This window comes from Bombus pascuorum, chromosome 13 (assembly GCF_905332965.1).
Source record: "Bombus pascuorum chromosome 13, iyBomPasc1.1, whole genome shotgun sequence".
NCBI lineage: Eukaryota > Metazoa > Arthropoda > Insecta > Hymenoptera > Apidae > Bombus > Bombus pascuorum.
Window position 1 is genome coordinate 5644255 of NC_083500.1, and position 23456 is coordinate 5667710.

Sequence of the window (23456 nt, forward strand, 5' to 3'; positions counted from 1 at the left end):
TATTTAGGATATGTTATCGCTTTGTAGTGTTTTAAAAATGGTACTAAACGAACAGCAAGCTAAGCTGTTTATTGGACTTTCGCAATAAATTAGTCTGAAACTTGTTTATACGTTTTTCGTATGTTACAATCTTTTCTCAAATAAAAAGATACACCGAAAATTATCAAGTAGATTTTTGAGCTGCTTTTCTATAATTTTGCGCCATGTGAATCGACAACTTCAAAATTGTTTACTGTATTTGGAGAAATTATAGAATTATACGTTAACGCATTATGAACTGTGAATCTCACAATGAAAAAAGGAAATAAGAATAGGAAGAAAAAACGGAAACCGGATTTAATGATAAACGTTGAAATAAAATTTTCAAATAGATTTTATAATAGATAATAAAAATTTAAAAAGCAGATTAAACGTGTTACACAACAAGTAATTAGGAGACAACTTCTTCTCAAATTCTTAGTGCTATCCTGTTACAATGCAATTATAATAATGTAAATCTTCAAAGAATTTATATTGTAAAGAAAAAAATTAATTACTTTATATTTTATTAATAAACGAATGCCTTTGGATGAAAGAACGAATCAGAAATAAAATGCGCATAAAATACATAAGAGAATTAAAAGGCAGATCAATGCAACAAATTAAACAATATGGATCTCCATGTGCAATTTATTACTTCGCGATAAGATATAGCCTTGCGCGCTTAAATAATGACGATGCACTGTTAACAATGCATAAATTCGACAAACAATCTTTTATTCGTTTGCATTCCGCGATAGGTGCAGCAACTATTGCACACTGCCTTTGTTTTTCTAATGTATGCCGACGAAGTAAGCTTCGAAAAAAAGATGATTAGAAATTAAAATCGGTTAATTTTTAGATCGCTAATAATTATATTTCCGCAGACTTCTAACTAGAAAATTATTTTTACTCGATACAGCTAGGCGAGAAGACAGCGCGTCCTTGCGCTACTCGCGGCACTTGGGCCAATTAAAGCATTCAAGAAACTAATCAATTGTGTACCGACAAGTCGTTTGCAAGGGCTTATAAAAAGAAGCGGAGAAAACGAGCTACGATCGTTTTGTCGACAATCTTCTTCCTGGAACATGGTATGACAACAGAGACGTTTTATTATTTCATTCTTAATATATGGAAGAATTTTGAAAAATATTTTTAAATGGCTACATTCGACTAGATGATTAGATGATCGATTTCTAGTATTCAGGTCTTCCATACGTTTTGTTTTTGGTTTATTCTTTTGATAAATAAAATTATAAGTATATAAATTCTTGCTATGAAGAGCTTAAGAGTATATAAATGTTATGGTTATTAAAGTTTGATTGGTCGGGTTTTACTGTTTAGATCTCGTACATGATATGTCTTGTGTTCCATATTCTTTTGAAGAATACAATTATAAATGAATTAATTGCTATGAAAGGTTCGAGTATATTATACAAATTTTGAATAACCTCTTCTAGGAGAAAAAGAAGAAAAATATGAAAACCGACGATGGAATAATAATATGATTGAAATACGTATTATAGTATAACGGATAGTAGAGTGAGAAGTAGTGTTAGACAGTACTTAGTCAGACATTGCCGGTTCTTCTACGTTCTACTTAATACTACTAATTACTTATATTAAAACTTCCACGCAATTACGTAATACTTAATGATAACTGGAGTTTTAATTAAGATAAAAGAATATCTATAAGTACACTGAAATTATATATTACTAAATATACTACTATGTTTATTAAATTCTTTGATTTATATAACTTTCAGATAATCCACACTAAGTTAAGATAATTTAGTTAAAGAAAAAAGTGACTATTATCATCTATTTTAATAAAGATACGATCGATTTGATGTATACATGCCCAGTAACAGATGTCACAAATAAATTATTTATTCGCGTTTCTTCTAATCGATTGTGAATCGACTAGAAGAGCTCTAGAAGCTACGAAGAATTAAAATATTCGAACGTCATCGACTGGTGAGCCATGAGGATAAATACTTGGTTGCATTTATCGGAATAATAGAACATCTAGCTGCAAACATTTAAACACGCGAGCATACGTAATCCTCAAACTACTTTAATCTTCATTATTCGTTTATCTATCCATTATGTAATCAGTTAATTTAGGTTTATTAACAGTTCGTGAAAATTTGTATAGCTGCAATTTAATACAACTTCGTTCATTGAAGTGATCAAATGCGATCCAAGGTGTAAGCAAAACATATCTTTAAAGACTCTGTTGCATGTATCATTTATCTTTCGAGTCACGTTGAAAAATGTTGGCACGATAACCAGGCAAACGGACAAACCGACAAAATACTTTCATTTAATTCGATCTAACCCACCTGTGGGTTTCTCACAGTTATGAAGCAAGCATAATATTCAACCTATAAAGTGGATATAAATAAAGGACGTAAGATACGATATTTATCTCTTAAAATTTTGGCAGAGATCGCAGACAATCTTCGAAATCTTCTTGGTTAAAATTGATTGAAATTTGTCTGTTTAATATCAATAAAAGTTAACTAGAACTGAATTTTAGACCTCAATTTCTAATTGATGAATTATTAATGCAATTGTTAACCAATATCTAGCATTTTATATTTCATTAAATATAAAATATAATTCGATCATTTTTTTTTTCATCTGTACAAAATTTTCTTGTCCTTGCTGCAAAACTGTGAATTTGTATAAACGAACGCATTGTTCCCTCCTTAAATATAAATTTCCTAAAATACTCGATCTTGGAAATACAAATTTTTCAAAATATTTAGTTCTCGAAATGTAAATTAAATTATTTTATTTACAAAAAGATTATTAATGTGTTGTAGTAAAATAATAATTTTACGCTGTGTTGTAAGATTTCGCGAATACGAATATTTAGCATAATATCAAATAGAAAAATTTCAATATAAATATTCTGCGCTTGTTAATATTTTCCCGAGAACACATCTTGCAACTAGAAATTTTTATTACAGTTGCATTATTGGTGTAGTACATGTATTATAATATAGATAGAACAGTCTTTTCTTTGAAAGACCGATAAAGTTAATGAAACAATTAACGCTATTTATTTATTAATTAAAGTGCATTTTATCCGAGTTCTGTCTGTACCTGTTTGCTTCTGTTCCAGATCGAATGTATCACTTGTTGGCAAGATGAAAGAGACCCGTAACTGTGAGCCAATCCCTGTGGCACCAGAGATGGAAAGGATGCTGCATTTTCTCGATTAGAACCCAATAAGTTACTCCTCTCATTTACGTATTCCATCGAAACCAGGTCAATATCGAGAAATACTCTCATATTCCAATAATAATAATCAATACTAGGTTGATGAAGTCATTGTTGAGACACTGAATCACTCGTCGTTTCGTACTACTGTACTCTTTTAATTTTGTAGCTCGATCCACTCTGTAAAATTTATTTCCATTTTCTCCAAATTTTGCTTCTTCTCCTTAACTTTTAATTTTAGATAATTTAATAATTTTTACGTGTTTCTATATTTTGTCATTCTGTTCTCGTTTTCCATCGATCTAATTCTGATATCATCAAAGTTTTCATTTAAAAAAACCAACTGTATTCTGATACCACCAAAACTTTCCATTAAAAATATTCTCCTCTTAAAGTTTTTCTCTACAGTTAACAAAAATCCGGTTTTATTCAGATACTTCTGTCATAAAAGAATTTTATAAAAAAATATTCTCTTTTATGTCTTCCTGTATGATTCGTTAAAAAGCAATTTCTTCTGGCATTTTCACTGCCGAAGGTTCCTATAAAAATTTATCTTTTTCAAGTTCTTCTTTAGAACCAACGAAAAACCAATAATACCTTTCGTGTGACAGGCCACGTGCATTCTTTCACAAACAAGAAAATTAGTCACGAATCCGACGTTTATGTTTACGGAATGTTTCGCACGTGTCGCGAATTACACAATTCCAGTGATTTATTTCTCGTTAGCACAATTTATCACGTCTTTCAACGGAACAACAAAAAGTTAAACGTACTTACGTCAACGGTAAAAATACTTTTACGCAACAAATTCACTCTATTTTATTCCAATCAATCACCGATAAAAAGCAAAACAGAAAATGAAGTTTATTTCTACAGAGAATTTTTGGGAGATTCCAATTAAAAATCAAAAGGTCAAAGTTTCAATCTCAAGTTGCCACTGTTGGAAAAACTTCGTGTTTTAATAAAAGTTTTTACAAGAATTCACAGTTTCTTCCACGATATTCTTATATAGGCCAAGCTGGTGCACAAATCAACACGAATTGATCCAAAGTATGTTGGTTAATTAAGAGTCAGCCAGTTAACTTGCAGCGATAAGTACCAATATTTATACCATAATCTTCGTTTTATTTGAACAGTCTAATTTCAGCCAATTTTCAGATGATCTTATCGAGACAGCTCCTAAGGAATATATCTGGAAGCAACGATACCAAACGAAAGCTCTGCTCGAGTAGACGTTCATTGCCCCTCATCATTTCGTTCTTCGTATTTATGAAAAGTATTCGAGAAGCAAATAGAACAAATAATGCCGGAGATATACAACGAACAGAATCTTCGAGGGGAAATGTCGATCTTCAATTGCGTTTCAAAAGTGTGTTTAATTGTTCGAGATAATAATCCTCTATATTTTCTGTAAGAATTCGTGTTAAATCAAATCTTTGAGAAAGTATGTTGATCCTTAGCTGTGTTTTAAAATGTGTATAATTGTTCGAGAAAATTGTCTTCTGTATTTTCTGTAGGAATTCTGTATTATTTTAGTGAAAATTCAACATAGAACGTTGAGGTAAGATTCACTTATCTTCTTATATAAGCTTTTTTTAAAGATCTTTGATTTCTTGATGTGAAGATTCTTTCTCCTATTTGGTAATTTTACTAGAAATTGGTATTATTTTGTAGAAATTGGATATCGAACATTTGGTTGAGAGATATTAGAATTTGAATTTGATATAAAATCTCCAGTTTCACTTATGATTCATTTAAATTTTCTCCTTTTTATGGGAAACTCTTGTTTTATGCTATTTGCTGGTTTTATGATCTCTATTATCCACAGAAATCAATTTTATTTTATGGGATTTTGGTAGAAAGCATTTGACTTTGGTTTTGATAAAAAATTTCTTTTTGCTTCCTATAAAAGATTTAATATAAAAATTCTTCTTGTTATAAAAGAACGTAATGATTCTTTTTCCTTCTAAATTTTAATATTCTTCTATCTTAATTAATCGACATTGACTTCTCTGGTGAAAAACATTATAATTCTAAATTTAATACGAATCAGTGAACTACAGCGTGATATTTTTCTCATTATATCGTTGATGTGTTCTCATATCCATGTTCTGCTCCCGTTACATTGAACTTAGATTTTGTTTGACCGATCGCTGTACACGAGTTGTTGGATCGTTGCCTCTGTTACTCGTTACACAAACTTAATGGAGTTACCGGTGTTTTCCAGCAGAAAATTAAAGCTAACACGTAGTTTATTACTTCGACGCGTAATTCACTAGTTTTCACCGATCGTCACTCGTTTTTCGAGCACTTAAAAAAACCTTTAATCGCTCAAACTGTAGCCACGAGTTAACTCGATCGATCACGATTAATCACCGATCGAACTGACCATTTAATATTGTTTTTACGAGGTACAGCAATATTTCATACCTTGTACACTCTGCACGACACTTATCATACTGTTCTATACGTATAAACAGAGACAATTATTGATCTTATCTTATCGACAACGTGTTGTACCATCGAAAGTATTTCATAATACGAAACAAATCATGCTATTGGTACTTTTTTCTCAATTAAAAAATCTTCCACTCGTCGATATCATATTCTCAAATTCATCCTAGATATCATTCATCCTAGAGAAGATATTTTTCTATTTCTTATTTTGTCGCAATTCTTCGACAGAAAAAGAAAAAGATTCTTTTCATGCAATCTTTTGTCGTAAGATTGAGTAAATAACAATTGGATATGATAAAAATGATAACGGTTTCGGCGCCGTCAATTAATTTAATTTATATTTAAAGAACTAAGTATTTTAGGAAATTTATATTCATAGAGCGAAACATGCGGATGTTTATGCAAACTGATATTTCTACAAATATAATTAAAGCTATAAGACCTATATAAAAATTGTTTCATCCAAATATAATATAACATATATCACATATAATATAACATCGACGAATATAAGTATTATAACAGGTTCCAATTTCTGGATATTTTATATATTCCTACAGATTATGTACATTACGTTGTTTAAAATTAGCGTGAACACATAAAACTCCGCAGGCGAATTACAATAAATAGAAATTTTACTTGGCACAATGCAAGAACATCGCATCTTATCGTTTAATGAAAAATAATTTTAAAAACCGAAGTGAATCAAATAAATGGTCAATTATCGTTACCTTGTGGCAACTGTTACTGATAATTCCGCGATAAAAATGTAGTCGTTCGTAATAGATATGATATCGAGTAAAAAATAACGAATATCCAAACGAAATTGATTCGTGGAATATCGAATGAAAGAGTAAGCGCGATAATGATATAATTCTATGCGTGAATATGAATGTCTCATGTTTGTGATTGATCAGAAATTTTATGTTACAGTTTTCAGTATTAAATTTTAAAAACTTCTGTCTATGAATATGAATGTTACAAATCCGTGATTTGATCATGCATTTCGTATTACAATTTCCAGCATTAAATTCTAAATATTTCTCTGATGCATAGGATTTATGTAAATGTTTTTAATGTATTACATATCTTCAATAATATTATGGTACCCTAATATCATCTGATCCTAAGCTAAAAAATTGATAAATGAGATTCATTGTCCTGCAGAGATATTTAATCAAAATTAGACTTTGGAGAAAGACTATACATTTCATAATAGCTATAAAGACAGCTGCTTGAGATCAGGTTGGATAAAATAATTCGTCCTGGCACCCAATGACATTCACAACCGATAGGTATCTCGTAAAAGCATTTTTGGCATCATATTGCTATGCTATGACCACTCGTTTATTATCGTTCGTTAATAGTTAAACGATTATCGTTAATGATTCACCATACACTATTTATACAATACACCATTTTGCAACACTAAAAATGAAAAAACTGATTCGATTACGAGCAAAACCAACTAAACACTGGCGTATAAATGATGACCGATGTCCATCATTTTCTTTGACATCCACTGGATCAATAAGAGCTTGATATTTATTAAAAACACACGCAATTATATCTATTAATATCATCAAAATTGTTTACTAATATAAACATCTACAATGTAGAATATCAACTATAGTATCATAGTGGCAACATAATTACGAACGTAATTTTTAATTCTTCCTAGAATTTCGAATTATCAAAGCATTAAATTGATCGTGAAAAAAATTACTCGAGGGAATCTGGAGCTTTGACACGTGAATGACAGACGGCATTGTGCGTTGAGATTAATTCTACGATAATCGACGAACACATCGACCGTGAATCTTCCCTCTGGCAGCGACTTCACAACCCCTTTGTGCTCCAAAGAGGAAGTTAAAGTTCGACTTTTCTGGCACACAATTCAATCTTCGAGGGAATCGAGATGATAAATCACTGTCGCACCCAGTGTTCTTCGTGTATTGGCACACTGTCGAAGGTAAACGAAAATAGTCGTGCCCCTCTAACGTGTAAAATTCTAGCACATAGGAAGAAGATCGACGATATCGAATTGTTGTTCAAGAAAGCAATGATGATGGTTGGATCGAGAAGATAGCTGTATACAAGATCATGAAAGTATTTGACCGTCTGTAGACGATATTGAATCGTTGTCGAAGAAAGGAATGATGATGATTGATCGCGAAGGAAGATTCGAAGCTATATACAAGATAATGAAAGTATTTGATCACCTGTAGACGATATTAAATCGTGAATTGAAGAATGAAATGATGATGATTGATCAAGAAAGAAAATTCGAAGATGAAAGTATTCGAATATTTATAGACACCTTATTATTAATACGAATATATTTTGTGTTATTTGGAACATTTTGAAATTTCATTAACACTGTAATGAGACTCGATTATCATGATTATATTGGTGACGTTTGGAACCCGTTTGAAAATATACAAGATGTTTGATGCAAGAATATATTTTATACAGATTAGAAAAGTCGTAACAAGCATCAGAATTTAAAGAGTAAGTTATGTATTATACCATCAAATTTCAATAAAACGATATTTAATTTATTATCAAGTTATTATTATGCTCAAGGTGACTTCTCATACTGTATATTAATTTTTCACTGAATATATGTTTGCAGTAAATACCATTCACATCAATCAATATCAATACATCAATCGTGACAGTCTCATTACAATGCTGATGGAATTTCAAAAATGCTTTATATAACACATACGATGTACAGTGCCGGGAATAATTATAAACACTCAACTCTATTTATATATTTTTCACAATATTAAAACAACAATTGACAAAATCATTTATATAATTTCATATTATAAAATAAAACAAAACTCAAGATACAACAAGTAAATATTTCCTTCTTTCAAAGTCTGGAAAAATGAAATTTCCTCTTAAAATTGTGCTTTAGGTTGTGAAAAGATAAATTCAATGTTAATTTAGTTACGTTTTTGTTCAATACTAAGAGGGTTTATCTTTATTTTTGATTACTTCTATTATTCTGTTAAATGCAAAATTTATTAACTTATTTAAAGTTTCGCTTTGAGTATCCTCTCACACGAATTTTATTCTTTTTTTAAATCCAATGATATTTTCTATAGAAGGCTTTTCCTGATCGCAAATTTTTCTTCTTATAATTCCCCATAACTTCTCGATCGGATTCGGATCAGGACTCAACGCTGGTCATGCTAACAATCCTATAATCTTAAAAGCCCTTTTTCCTAGTGGTGGTTGTATGAACAACAGCGTTGTCTTGTTGAAAGATTTCAGTTATAAAAGGCAATAATTCACCATGTAACATTTCCTGGTATCCTACAGCATACCTTACAAAAATAATTTCATTTAATATATCTATGCGTAATCAGCGATTTCTTACAGATATTGGAGAAATAATTCAGTGTTTGAGTACATAATTATTCGCAACACTGTACACATATATATAAATTTTCTATAATAAGTAATTGCAAGTAATTGCATGAGCCACTGTAAATACTACACATTTATAAATTCTTGTAAATTGACTTAGATTTGATTGAAATGTTAGAACATTGGCCCACGGTTAGAATTGGACAGGATTGAGTAATTGAGATAGACAAATAGCAGGGTAAATTAGTAAGACACAGGAAGTGGCATATGATTAAATCTGCTCTATATTTAAGCTATTTCTGAATGGTTATTTGGATTCGTCAGGATTACGTATAACGTAGAATAAAGACTACGTGGGGAAATTTGATTGGTGTAAAATAAGCTGTTGGGTTTATGCGGTGTGGGTTAGCGTTGCTATATGTGGTGTTCCTTTTTGATCTATGTGGATGGCTGAGAAACTTAGATTAGATAGTAACACACACACATATATATAGATACTATAAAAAACAAACTAATACCTTCCTGACAGATCTTCGTTATTTTCATAGTCTACGCCTGTTCATTTAAAACTATTTGACTTAAGACTATAATCACGTACAACTTTTTTAACATGGATCTAAGATAAACTAAATAAGAACAACGTACAAGAAAGGTATAAATATTTTCCAATCATGATTTCCAAGAATTCCTTGGAACGTAGACTGATGCATGACAATCTATTCTAAAAACCATTGTTCTTAGTCACGAAATATCCGCAGCATCGGGTGGTATTGATCGAATTCTAGTCTACTTGTCAAACGTATGACACAAGCGTGTCATATGCTGTGAAAATCCAAGCTTAGTCGTACGCTCTTGATTATTATTCGTGTAACGTTGGACGTATCCTGTTTATATCATTGGACATTCATGTATAAGATTCGGGAAATTTAAACGAAAATGTACCGATCTTGGAATTGAATATCTGAGAATGACTGATTGCCAGGTCACATTTAAATATTTATATAGTTGTAACAGAGTGCGACTGCTATCTCCATATTATAATCACAATTTTTCTATTAAGAAATAGAACGATAGATTAAAACCGTTATTTATTGTAATATTAGTATAGCTATAAATTTATAGCGTCAGTAGTAAATCTATAAAGATTTACAAAAAGATTTGAATGATAAAAACATATTTATGGATATATAGTGTATAGCTACAAAAAGTATTTGCACGCTATAAGGTTGTAGCATAACATCTACACATTAATTAATAATGATCAATTAATTAGGTATATTAAATTTTCAAGTATCTTTCTATGACTATAAAAATTTGATATTATAGAAACAAAATATAGAACGTGATAAAAAAAACTTCATTGGAAAATAAAGGATATACCGATACTTTTGTAGCCACTGTATTTCTCAATTGAATTTCTTAGAAAGATTCGGGATCGTGAATGAAGATGATTTTCGATGGAATTGCAAAATCGAACAGAAGGTTCTCGCGAATTCAGGAGCTTAATTAGACAACGTAAGCCACGAAGAGGACAGCAAGAAAGGAGGCAAAGCGGCCAAATTTATTTCTGGCCATGTCGCCCGCGCTCAAAAAATCTCGGCGTCTCAGGGTGGCTCGCTGTATAATGAAGTGGCTATTTCAAGAGGTACCAAATTCCCCATTATCAAACTATATAGAGCAATAATGCCTCGAATTGATCTTAATTATTCGACTTTCCGAACAAATAGAAGTTTCTCAGAAAAAGAAGAATGACTGCATACAGATATTGAAACATCTTGAAATTAATTCTTGGATCAAAATTCTTTACGGACTTCTATTTGACTAATTCTCAAATCTATCATTCTATATATTATTTTCTATAGATATTTTTCGAATTTCTTTGGAAATTACAAAACGAGGAATTTTTCTCTCTATAAACGACTTTATCTTAAATGAATCCAAATTACAGTATCACCAGTGTTTCATAGAAAATCCGTAATAGTTGTAGAAAACTTTTCTCGTAAATTTTTCTGTTCAAAACCACGGAGAAAATCGAGGAAACAAAAAAATCCATCGAGTCTTCTTTATTACATCGATTTTATAAAATAAATAATAAATCTCTTCCTGTAAAATACTAAAGACACTCCGCAGTCAATAATTTATTCTAACGTATCTCATAAATATCTTTGAAGTCCTTTTCTCTGGAGTTTCATTACCTCGTGGAAACGATGTTCCAAATGACCCTTCAGTAAAGTGAACTGAAGCCTTCGATACTCTCCATGGGATGAGACCAGCTTCGAGCTCTTATTCGGCGGTGATTCATTCGAACTTTTTCGACTTTTCAATCGAAGGTGTGACATTTTCACTTTCCTTTATCCGAACTTATCGATACGAGTCCTTGTTGTTAACTGATCGTTCATTGAATAGATTCCTTGGTATCACTCGCGAATTTTTAATCACAGAAGTTTCTCGTGCTATCAAATAATTGTTCAAAGCTTATATTCTAGACGATAAAAGAGACATTGTTACTGTCAATAGCTTCCGATAACTTTTATTTAACTTGTTAATTGGGAAAGATATTGCTACGTGCTAATCCATAATTTTTATAGAAAATTATCGTTACCATACTAGAGATTATTATACAGCAGAACTCAGTTTATTTGAATCTATCAAGGAACAAAACGAGTTCATACAACCGAAATTCAAGGTGAAATTAAATGGAATCAATTAGCTGTAATTTATTTAATCGGACAGTAATTAAAATTTCGTTCCAATAAACGAGGTTCTACTGCAATAGAAATTATTAGAGTGAAACTATTTCTAGAGCATGCGATTTTCCATATAAATTGTTATGAAAATTTTCCTTTTTTTAAACTTCGCATGAAATTTATCGTTTTTAATTTTTGCAATTAAATCGATATCACAAATATAGGCAATCATCTTTAAATTATCTAACTCTTTGAAGGAAGCGAGTTTCTGCTTGAGAAACGATCCAGTTAATGGACTAAGAATGGCAGAAGTGTTTCGTTGTTGGATAATACGCTTCACGGACAAGCAGTTTTATTAAATAGAATGACTAGCTTTCTTTCTCTTTCCTGTTCATTACGTAATAATTTCACATGCGGTGGATATTTTGACGAATATATGCGAAATGTCGAACCAACATTTGGATGAGAAATTCGAATCCAAAGTACTTTTTCAATTTATTAATCCAGGAAGAATTGCTGATGTTTTCGACGTAATAATTCATCTTTTCACAGATTTCTTGCCCTTCAATGTATCGTTATATCGTACTTACATTTGCTAGAACTAGTTTATTATATTTTTAACGTGATTATATATACAAAATTTTTCAATTAAGTTATTAACTCGAATTCGTAATTCAAGTCAAGAAACGTGTTCCACATTTAAGAATATTTCTAAGGAATTTCTCTACAGAGTGTAATCATAAAGATAAACATTTCTGTACATAAATACAACGATATAAAGTTATCAGATATCATTCTCCTTTATTTTCAATACCTCATCGAACATATAATTACCCCTTGGTCGGTAAATCAAATTTATAAATAACAGGAAAGATACACAGCTTTTCTTCTATCTTTAATTAATTTCTCAGAAACCAATCAACTATCCTCAATGGAGTTAATTTAACTTCAATTTCGCACAATTATATTTGCAAAATTTTGTTCTCCCCCTATAGGAATTGTCAATAAAAGACTTCTAAGAATAGAACATCAAATAAAATTGTCGTTGATCATCAAATCGTACCAAATAATCTCAGGTATTTTTGTTTTTATCTTAGTAATACATATACGAATTAACAGCAAGATTTAGAAAGTCACTTCTATCTTTAACATCTTTTACCACGCGCACTTATCAAAAGAGGAGACTGCGATACCGAATAGCGTAATAATAAACCGTGGAACGCTCTAGAGGAAATCAATGGGTCAGCTGATCGGGTACGCGACCAAGTCCTGCACTTTCACTGAAATATCTTCTTACAGAGAGAAAAGAGAATGCAAGCGATACGCGAGCCTCGATTTCATCGATAATATAATCTACCGTTATCGGATAATTTTCCAATTATCTCGCGATCATACTCTTCTTTCGAGTGTTTGATAAAACAGAGATATAAAGAAAGATATAAGGGAACGTAACACTATTGGCTCAACGTGAAGCCTGTTCTTGTAATCTGTTTCAATTTATTTTATTTACGTTTATCGAGTGAAAATTTCTTTACGTACGCTTGGAAAATCATGATAGATTTGTTCTTTCATTAATCCTTATTTTTTTTATGATTTATACTTTTCTAGATGGTTACGTGACTTTCCTCGATAATTGTAAAATTAATTTTCTCCTGAATGAAGCGAACTTATTTCTTTATTGACTTTTTATGATTTTCATCTACTTGTTTACATAACTATATCTTCCTCGATAATTTTTTCTATATTTATCGCTTAAGAGATGCTAGCACGTACGTATGTATAGGTAAGTATGTATATACATATATTTACTTCCTATTTAATAATACAAATATAATTTCAAAAGGTATAAAGATAGCACAGTTACGTACATATTATTTGCCTCAAATATTTCATAATACTCGTTCATAGTAATAATTTCTTACGTTATTTGTTTTATTTAATCATTACGAACATACCTCAGCCAAACAAAACTGAAAAATAATTATCCTCTTTAACCTTAATAAATACCTTTCAGTTGCATTTAAAATAATACTAAACTAAATGATAAAATACTAAACAAAAATTGACTTGTACACTCGTATTAACAATGTAAAATTGATAGATATTTTTCTAGAAGAAAATAATCTAAATGTTCCCAATAAAATATTAAACATAATAAACAGAAACTTTATCTTCGTCTATCGATCGTAGTTCATCCGCGTGTTCTCTATTTCTGTAAATGCAAAAGTGTCGATTATCTTCGTTAACTGCACGGTTTAAAAACCACCGTGGAAAAACATGTTCGCTATCGTTTCCTATTAACTGTATCTGTGAATCATCGGTCGTTTCGAGAACTGAATTGCGATTCGAGTCAAGGTAACAAACGCTCTACGCTCTTCGAAAACATGTTAATAGCAACTTTTATAATCTTCTATATAGCGAGTCTGAAGGACAATTAGCTGTACTTAGTATTCTTCCATTTTGAATAATTAGGCTCGATAACATTGGCTAGGGGCACTGTAAAACTTCCTTCCCAAACGGACAATCGAGGTTTACTCGGTGGTTGAAAAATGAATGATGTATTGAGATATTCTTTGATTTATTATGTCTCGCTATGATAAGAATTGTCGATTACGCTTCAATATTTATACAATGGCTACAAAGAGTATTTGCTCAGCATTATATATATTATAGCGTTTGGATACTAATTGATTATTAATCGATAAATTAATAGTTTAGGAGTATACTTTCATATAATTACAAAAATTTAGTACTGAAACTTAGTAGTGAAAATTAAATGTATAGAATCTTATAAAAAAAATCATTTCATTGGAAAATGAGGGTATGTGCAAATATTTTCTAGCCACTGTATACGAAAGGCTCGCGAAACCTTTCAGAAAAATTTTGCTTTCAGAGGAAAATGTTCCTTTATCTGGTTAATCCTTTACTTGAATATACTTAAACTCGCCCGTTCGAAGATTTTTAAATCAATTTTGCTTCATTGAGTTTCGAAGCAGTATTATATCCAAAAACTCGTAAACTTTCACTTGTGTTATCAATCTTTTTTAAATAACGTAATACAAATTTTCCTTGCGGGCGAATAAATAACGAACAGAGAATAAGAAAACACTTTACAAAATTATTTCCCGCATTAAAGCCGATCGAATTAAAATACGCGTTTCTTCCGCACCGTCTGTTAAATTAGTTTCTCTCGTGAATTATAGAATAAAAATTCGTTCGAATGCTCTGACAATCTTCGTAGATAAAAGAGCTTCGCTATGAATACAACGATTATCGAAGCTTTCAAAACGTATGTACATAGGACGTGACCACGCGTATATTTCGATCGATCCTTTTTGATCCGAATGCGAATATCAATGGATCATTCATTTTCCACCAATGCAACGTCTGTCCACTTGCAAACTCAAACACCACAAACGATGAATCGATGTTCGCTATAAATAAACACGCGTAGCATTTTCGTCACCTTAATGCCAAAACTCGAAACGTTTAAAAGAGTCTTAAAAACGTTTTCTCTTTTCAATGATAATTTTCCACCGATTGATTTTCCAGCAACCGCACCATCCATGATACAATTATTGTTCAACGTTCTTCAATAACTTTCGTGCGACGTTTATTTCGATTTTGCAAACTTTTCGAAAACGTAGTCCACGATCGTTCAAACGTTCCGTAAAGGGCGATATTCCATTCAGTGAAATAATTCACTCCGTAATGAGAGACCATCGATAAAAAATTTTACACGGCCGATTTTCAAAAACCTTCGGAGCACCTTCGCTTCAAGTGAACTGTGACGACAGTCGAACGCACACTGAATTATTCGTCGTTGGATCGCGATTTATTAGCATCCACAAGGCGAAAAGTCGTCATAGTGAACCGAGCGATCGGCTATCGAGCACTGCTTACTTAAAAGTTGCTTGGGAATAATAGGAACATGATCAAAATCTATTATACTAATTAGGTAAATATATGGGAAAAACATACGAGTGGAAAGTGGGGATTTTTGGACATTTGTGGGAAATGTAAAGGTGCAAAAGAACACAGAACGCGCATAAAATGAAAAAATATATAAAATATACAAAGTATAGAGTTTTATCTAATATTTAATAGGTAACACAATTTTATATATAGTATTTATCTTTTCAAGCATGTTCATGAAGATATGTATTTGCATAAATATCAGCGGTCTATTTGTGACAAGTCAATATTTTTAAGATACCCAAAACTAGAGATACGAAATAAAGATAACAAGGGCACATGCTTAATGGCTAAGTTAAATAAAAAAGTAGCAATGGTAATACGGAACTAATTTACTCTAATACAAATGAAAGGATTCAGCGAAAAAGCAAAGGATTTCCAGATAAATAAATGATTACGTCGAAGCTATCAGCTGCTCGAACAACTGACTAATCTTTCCCAATTAGCGAATAATCACTGAAACACACGCTTTTACTATGCCTCGATAACAAGTGTAACATACTTATCAAACAACTTTGCTAAAATAATGCATAAATCCGAACTTATGACGCAAGAAATAAAACCACTTTCATGTAATCACAGGAAAATTCGATAGATAGATCGATAATATACAATAAAACTAGATTCATGTGATAAGGAATTACGCAAAAGCACCATTGCGACGTATATAAAGGATAATCAAAATCCAAACACACATCGATATAATTTCAAGCACTTTTATGATCAGCTCATTCACTTTTGGAGATATCAAACACCTTCAAATGAAGAACACATGATTTAAATCACTATTAAAAGAAATACAAATAAACGAAGTTACGCAAAAAGCTCGTTCACTTTTACAAATATCCAACGTGATTAAAACAACCGTATTAAAATGAACAATACATAATTCAAATTTCTTGTATTATAATCTAAATGATCCCACTTTACAGTTAACTAAATTGCCAAATTACACGCACATTTGCTTTGGAAAATATCGAGCACGTTTAAAACACCCGCATCAAAGTGAAGAAAATATTATTTAAACTACTTTCATAATAAATTAAATGACTTCCACTTTACAATATCACCTCCGATTACTTTACAACCGACTAAATAATAAAAGTTTCACGACAATTTGTTCACTTTTGGAAATATCGAACTGAAGCGAAAAAAAAATCCACGAGGAAACGTAATGATAGAGAAACTGTGGAAAAAGTAGGTTGCGAGGGGCAGAGAAGAGACAGTACTAACGCAGAACTCGATCGCGCTAACATCCTTCGCGTACTGAGACGCGGGAACAATTAACCACGGGCCACGATACCTGACTCATGTGGGCGATCCACGTGGATGGATCATCCTCTTACTATCGTGCGCCAGCTGTGCTCGAGGAAACACAAAGAGTGGGACGACGGGATGGATATCGCAATTTATACGCTCGTCTAAAATTGGAAGAGTCTTCGTCCCTGCGTTTGACCACAGTTGTTAACGGTAACTTTGTTGAATCAGCTAACTCAACTGCGGCTAATGTCATCGTTGTCTGCTCTTTAATAGATTCTTAAGGTCTCTACCGGTCAGAGAAGCAATAACAATCCAATGTATATGTATACTTTCCTATTTCTGGAAAATGATTTAATTAGAATATCGTAAATAAGAAAACTACGTAAAAATTGATTTCTATTCCCCCCTTTTTCTTGTGGATTATTGCAGTGATCCATTAAGGGCTGAAGTTGTATTAATATAACATCTCACCTACAGTTCTTTTTAATTAATATATGCTGTTAGATTCTGTTTCTTAATATTGTGGCTACGATAGGGAATTCATCGCTATTTGGGTTTCTCAGAAACCACGTTAACTCCAAAAATGAAAATAAAGGAAACTGATAATATTACGAGTAATATTCTTTTTAATTTTCTCTGAAATTTGCTATGGCATTATATTTATAGCATCTTTTGCGATAAACAATCTTACGGGAATAAATCATTTGTTCTTTTAAGAATTGAAGATTAATCGTGAAATTGAGCAATTAACAAAAGCTAAAGTCGATAGAAACTTGGCTTTTGAAAGACTTATTTCTTCTTTCAGCTAGATTCTGTTATTTTATAAAGTTTAAGGACATTGAAGTATATGTGACCGTATGATATATATATATATCTTTTATGAACTTCGTAAACTTTGTACTTTGACGAAGCAGCACATAGGTACGTTATCTGCATTTTTCAATAATGGTACGTTTACGTAACTTTACACATTATTTCACTGCTTGTTATGTAATGGGTTATAGGAAAAATCCTTTCTCTTGGCCTAGGAACACTCACAGCGAAAATTCCATTACTATAGAATGCTTGAGCACGTCCAACGAAGTCTATAACCATATTTTTTTCAGTAAAAATATTCTAATCTTCTGTGATCTGTATAAACTTCTAGAAACTTTTCAATGGGTAGATGTGCTAATTACTTCAATTAAATTTAATTAAAAAGAAATTAAAATTAAATAAAATAACCTTATAACTGTTTTTGATAATTATCAGACATTATAGAATGTTTTGTTTTATCTGAAAAGTTTTTTTTATCCCACAATTCTTGAGTTTCTGAACTGATTGACTAAATTACAATGTAATTTCAACCTTGACCTTTATACAAAAATTTACTTCACATTTATGATGCATATCCCTATGTGAAATCACCTCTTCATTTATTTATGATTATATAACAGATTTTGCGCAACGTATGGTGTAGAAGTCAATGTCATTTCGAGCTGGATGCTCTCCAAAGAAAATTCCAAGATTTCGTGGCTTTGAATATACTGTGCAGGTGCCGGTGAAGTAGATTTTCGAGACTTTCAATAATATAATGAGGTAGAGTTATTTAAATCAGTTAAGCTCCAACATCAAATTAAATCTTGAATTTATCTTATTTCCATCAACAAGGAAGTATTATGTAAAAACTAGTAAAATGAACGATAAAGTCACTTGCAGAAATATAGTTATGTACACATGCTACACAATTATGATAATCATTATGTAACAGCGAATATTAACGTTAGTTAAATTTCCCTTTTGTTACGTACAAATTATATTCTATATATAGCCATAGAGCTATTAATGTATACAATATATTTCGCTATTTACCACACCGCTAATAACGAGTTAAATATGTAATCTGTTTTCAAATGTAGATCGCTTAAAAGTCTATTCATAACCGAATTTGTCGAATTACAAGACTTAGTTTAACTCAAATTGACTCAAGTATCCTCCTGACCTAAATAAATCGACCTTATCCTATTCTAATATACTGTTTGATGTGCTCTTCTGATATTCATATACCATGAAGTATGTATTAGATTTTTCTGTTTCCTATTGTACCGTCACTTGTCTTCTGCAAGGACAAATCTATAGGCGTTGTTGGTAATACGAAAGCAATTGTTCAAGGAAGATTTGATAGGACGATCCAATAAGAGTGGGCGACTCAATAGACTCGCCCTATTTACTCCTCAACACTAATGGAAAGTGAGAAGAGTAACGGAAAAAGAGAAATACGTAGAATAAAGCGTTATTAGCTTCCTAAAACAGAGAGCCGACAATATTAAATTATTTTCGTTGCCATGTCCTAACAACGACCAACGTTTTCGATGTTAATTAAGGACCTCTGTAACAGAATTAATTAATTTCAGTTCTGGACTTTGGATTTAATCAAATTTGAATTGTAAAATATTGATGTTAAATAAAAAAGGAAAATGCTTAGAAACTTGTATAAATAAATAAACAAATTTTCTTAGTACGTTCAGATAATTTTAAATTTTTCAGAGATTCTCAGAATACAAACCCGGATGATGTTTAATTTTTCATTCATAGTATGAACGTATTATGTATTATGGAGAAGAAAGATATACATATAGAAAACAAAACAATACTTGAAAAATTACTAGTGAGGAAACTTCTCGAAATTGTAGGCTGCTACATTCTTCTCAAGTTCGTGCTTTATCAATGAAGAGGAAGAAAAGAATATGGACAGATACACACTTGAGAACAAGGTTTCATCTTATCGAGGAACTATCTGCAAACTTTTACATATTTGCTTGATCGACCCAAAAAATGCTTTCAGAATTTTCTGTTCCATTAACAATGGGTTTCAACTTCAACGAGTCATTCTCGCGAGTCTTCTTTGTTCGTAATACACCACGTCACTGACACATTTTCATAAATCAGTGTCTATAACCATCCGAACGGTAAATCAGTATCGTGGATCTAAACAAACATTTTCTTTTCAATGCAAACATATTTATAAATTATTTATTTGCCAAGATGTAATTATAACTTTTTTACTTTGTTTCATCCCCTATCATCAATCCATGAAAAAAATATTTAATATTTTCAACAAAGAGAAGTCGAAAAAATATTTAGTATTCTCAGAATTTCTCTTTTCAATATTCTGTACATTCAATACTTCACGTTTTTCGCATTCGTCATTCTACACTAAGTACTCTGGATTTCATTCATGGATTATAAGAGATTCATATCCATTTACAAACTATGCAAATTAGCTTTAAATGTATCAGCATATAGTGTTCGCTAAAATAAGTAAAATAAGTAAAATATTCCAGAAATTATTATACAGAGTGGTTCGTATAACTGCAACAAATATCTCTTTTCTAATTAAAGATAGAGGAAGTCGAACGAATTAAAAAAATCTGTGTTTTCACAAATTCAAATCATATTATGGTGCATTCAAAAAATGTAGATGCAATCCTTTCAAATAGAAACGCATTTTTCTTCTACTTCGACTATCCAGAATATTCTAAGTAAGAAAATATCAGAATTTGTATCTAGAAACCCTTCTTTTAAAAGATTGCATCTATCATTTCCTCCCTAAAGAATCCCTAGAAAATCCTACATCATCCTCTTTAAGAACTACCTATTATTGATAAACTTTTTTCTCGTTGGTTGTTTATCGAATATAGGATCTCTCGGCGATTTTTCAGGAAGGTAAAGGAAATTAACGGCGAGACGGAAAGAACGTAACAAGATTACAACGAATCTCTGAAAATTCGAGGTGAAACTCGGTCACGTTAGCGATGCTTCGTATCTTTCGCCTGATCACCGTTTCAAATACATAAATATAAATAAGTAGGACAGAGAGGATTTTCAGATAACAGCAGATGAAACAAGACTGTACGTCGCACGTACTACGGCGTTCCGTGGCAAATTCGTGCCAAGTCCTCGCTGCACTCTTGTATTTTTCGCGATTCTGTGAATCGACTGAGTACACAAAATTCTGAAGATCGTCCCATGATATATGTATCCCGAATTATTTCCCTACGAGACACGTCGAGGCATTAATCTGCGTCAATGAAACACAACTACGACAATGTTAGTATAAATTGTTCAGTAACATGATTTATAGTGACTTACGAAAGTATTCGACAATCTTAGGATCTTTTTATGTATACACTATACAAATCATTTTGAAATCTCATTAACACTGTAACGAGATACGACCATCGTCATTAAATTGATAAAATTGGAAACGAATCTGAAAATACATATAAAAATTGCAAGATATTCATTGGAAGCGTATTTCGCCAAACATTTGAGCGATCAATTACATATTCATTACAGTAATAAGCCACAATATTTACTGCGAGTCTGTAACACTAACTGTCTGTTTAAGATTAATATTTATGCTAATTTTTCACTAAGTGTACCTAAATGTCTTATATCTGCTATATATATTTTCCGATTGGTTTCAGAAACTATTATGGTCACGATATTAGTGTCTCACTATAGTGTTAATGAAGTTTTGAGAAATTTCATATATTGCATATAAGTGCAAGTGTATAATATATGTGTTCGAATATCTTCGCAAGCCACTACATCTCAGACAATATACAGTAATTATTCAATTAAATCCAATAGTTCACTGAAGTATATTTGATTCAGAGATAATAACAATTATAATCTAAATTAAAAGAGTGATAGTATCGGAATTATAAGTATCTTACAATTAGTTTAAATGGTTCAGGAACAATCATTGTAAAAGATCTGAAAGTGTTTTTTGTTACAAATAATCATTATTGACGGTCAGAATATTTGTTGGTTACTGATTAACCAATATCAATGTCGAAAATGGTTTATGGTTGTCTATTTATCGGTTTATGGTGTGTAATTGTAGAAATAAAATTAAATTCATTTATTATGTACCGTTTAATATTTCACTGAAAATTCAAAGCATTAGGTCGATTTAAAAAATGTAAATTATATATACAAACTAACCTAGATACGTCTCCTTCCAATTAAACGACTTCCGTCATCATTTTACGCATAAACACATTTTGTTGAGATAGTACACTATCTCCCTATTATGCCATTATTAAAATGCTGTAGAATTTTGCTCCAAACAATATGTACGTCGTATTTTACAGGTGTTCAAAAAATTCTAATTAATATATAATGTAATATAATGCTAATGAAAAATTAGTTATTTCGGTTACATTGTCACGCAATAACGTCGACTGCGCATGCGCATAATATTACTTCAGGCGTTTAAAACTAGCTACGAAAATTATTATTTACCCAGCTTGAATCCGACTCGAATGTCAACCACATTCGTGGATCTGGCAGCCATGCGTTCATATTGTTGAATGACGCGTTAAGTTTAAATTAAAAAACATTTAACACCAACGACAGACTTGTTGACACCAGATAATATTCACGACTACGCCACACTCTTTCGCGTAATGAAAGTGTTTTTTTCGACACAGAAGGATTACATTCAGTTATGTTTACATGAGAAAGCGAGCTAATTCGATCCACAACTGCCAAGAGGAAACCTAATCTCCCTATTGGAAAATAAATAGACGTTTCCAATAAGACTTCGATTTCGCGACAACGATTTTGTTCTTCCGTGAATATACAACACAATGCCCATTGTACTCCCTCTTCACTATGTTTTTGATGATTAACCCGTGGGGTTCATGTTTTTCAAATGGAATTTGAAGTGCATATTTGATTTTATAAATATATATGTATATGAAAGCTACAGGAGAAGAACGCGATCTTTTGATTTTTAATTTTATGATTAAAGAATAATATATATTTTAATATAACATAATTGAATGTAAAAACCTGTTAGGTCTAAAAATGTATACTTCTTGAAAATACATAGTTCATAAGTTGGCAAATGTTTATGAAAACCAAATTATTAAAACGAGCAATATTTTAATATTATATTGAACAATATTTCTAAAACTACAAAGAGGTTGGATCAGTACATATTCAACTTTAAAATCCCAATTTTAATAATATGTACAATATATTAAATTTTAAAATTGCTTTCGTCTAAAAGATAAAGGATGTAAGATCGTACTTCTTCTCCTGTTAATAAAGCTTTAAAAAGCCCATATTTATATAATATTTTTTGTTTCATTACAGTCATAGAATATATGTATTGATGAAATTTGGTTGTTGAACTCTGGAACACCCTGTATATGATTTAATCCTACGGTTTCTATTATTATTATTATTAATTTATAATCTATTATATTATTAAAATATAGATAATTTTTTAATATTTGATTTTAGTATTCAGTATAATTTTACTAGCTTTTGTGTATTTCTTGCGTTTTATAAATAAAATTTCAAATTTTTATTACACGAAGAAAAAATACAAACGCGAAGAAAAAACGAGAACAGCAGGGTTAATTAATAAATATTAATGTATGGTTTATA

General features: G+C 31.2%; 1 protein-coding gene and 1 long non-coding RNA gene across 6 annotated transcripts in view; one reads left to right on the forward strand and one right to left on the reverse strand.

The window, feature by feature from the left end:
* Window positions 1–23456, reverse strand: part of LOC132913118 (kinase D-interacting substrate of 220 kDa) — a 43198-nt gene that overhangs the window by 18738 nt on the left and 1004 nt on the right. Inside the window, exons 1-2 of one of the 5 annotated variants that reach the window (XM_060971100.1) lie at window positions 16252–16342; window positions 11283–11561 (exon numbers count right to left, since the gene is read on the reverse strand). The exons of 1 other annotated variant lie outside the window; for it this stretch is intronic. In XM_060971100.1, coding sequence (XP_060827083.1) covers window positions 11283–11426 — 144 coding nt within the window. In that variant the 5' untranslated portion in view covers window positions 11427–11561; window positions 16252–16342. Of the gene's footprint in view, window positions 1–3132; window positions 4899–11282; window positions 11760–16251; window positions 16343–22301; window positions 22465–23456 lie in introns of those variants that run through there. 3 more of the 5 variants (XM_060971101.1, XM_060971099.1, XM_060971098.1) reach the window with 3 other exon arrangements.
* Window positions 945–10480, forward strand: LOC132913142 (uncharacterized). The gene is made up of 3 exons (XR_009659330.1): window positions 945–1109; window positions 3152–3297; window positions 7388–10480. It is a non-coding gene; the product is annotated as an uncharacterized LOC132913142 (long non-coding RNA).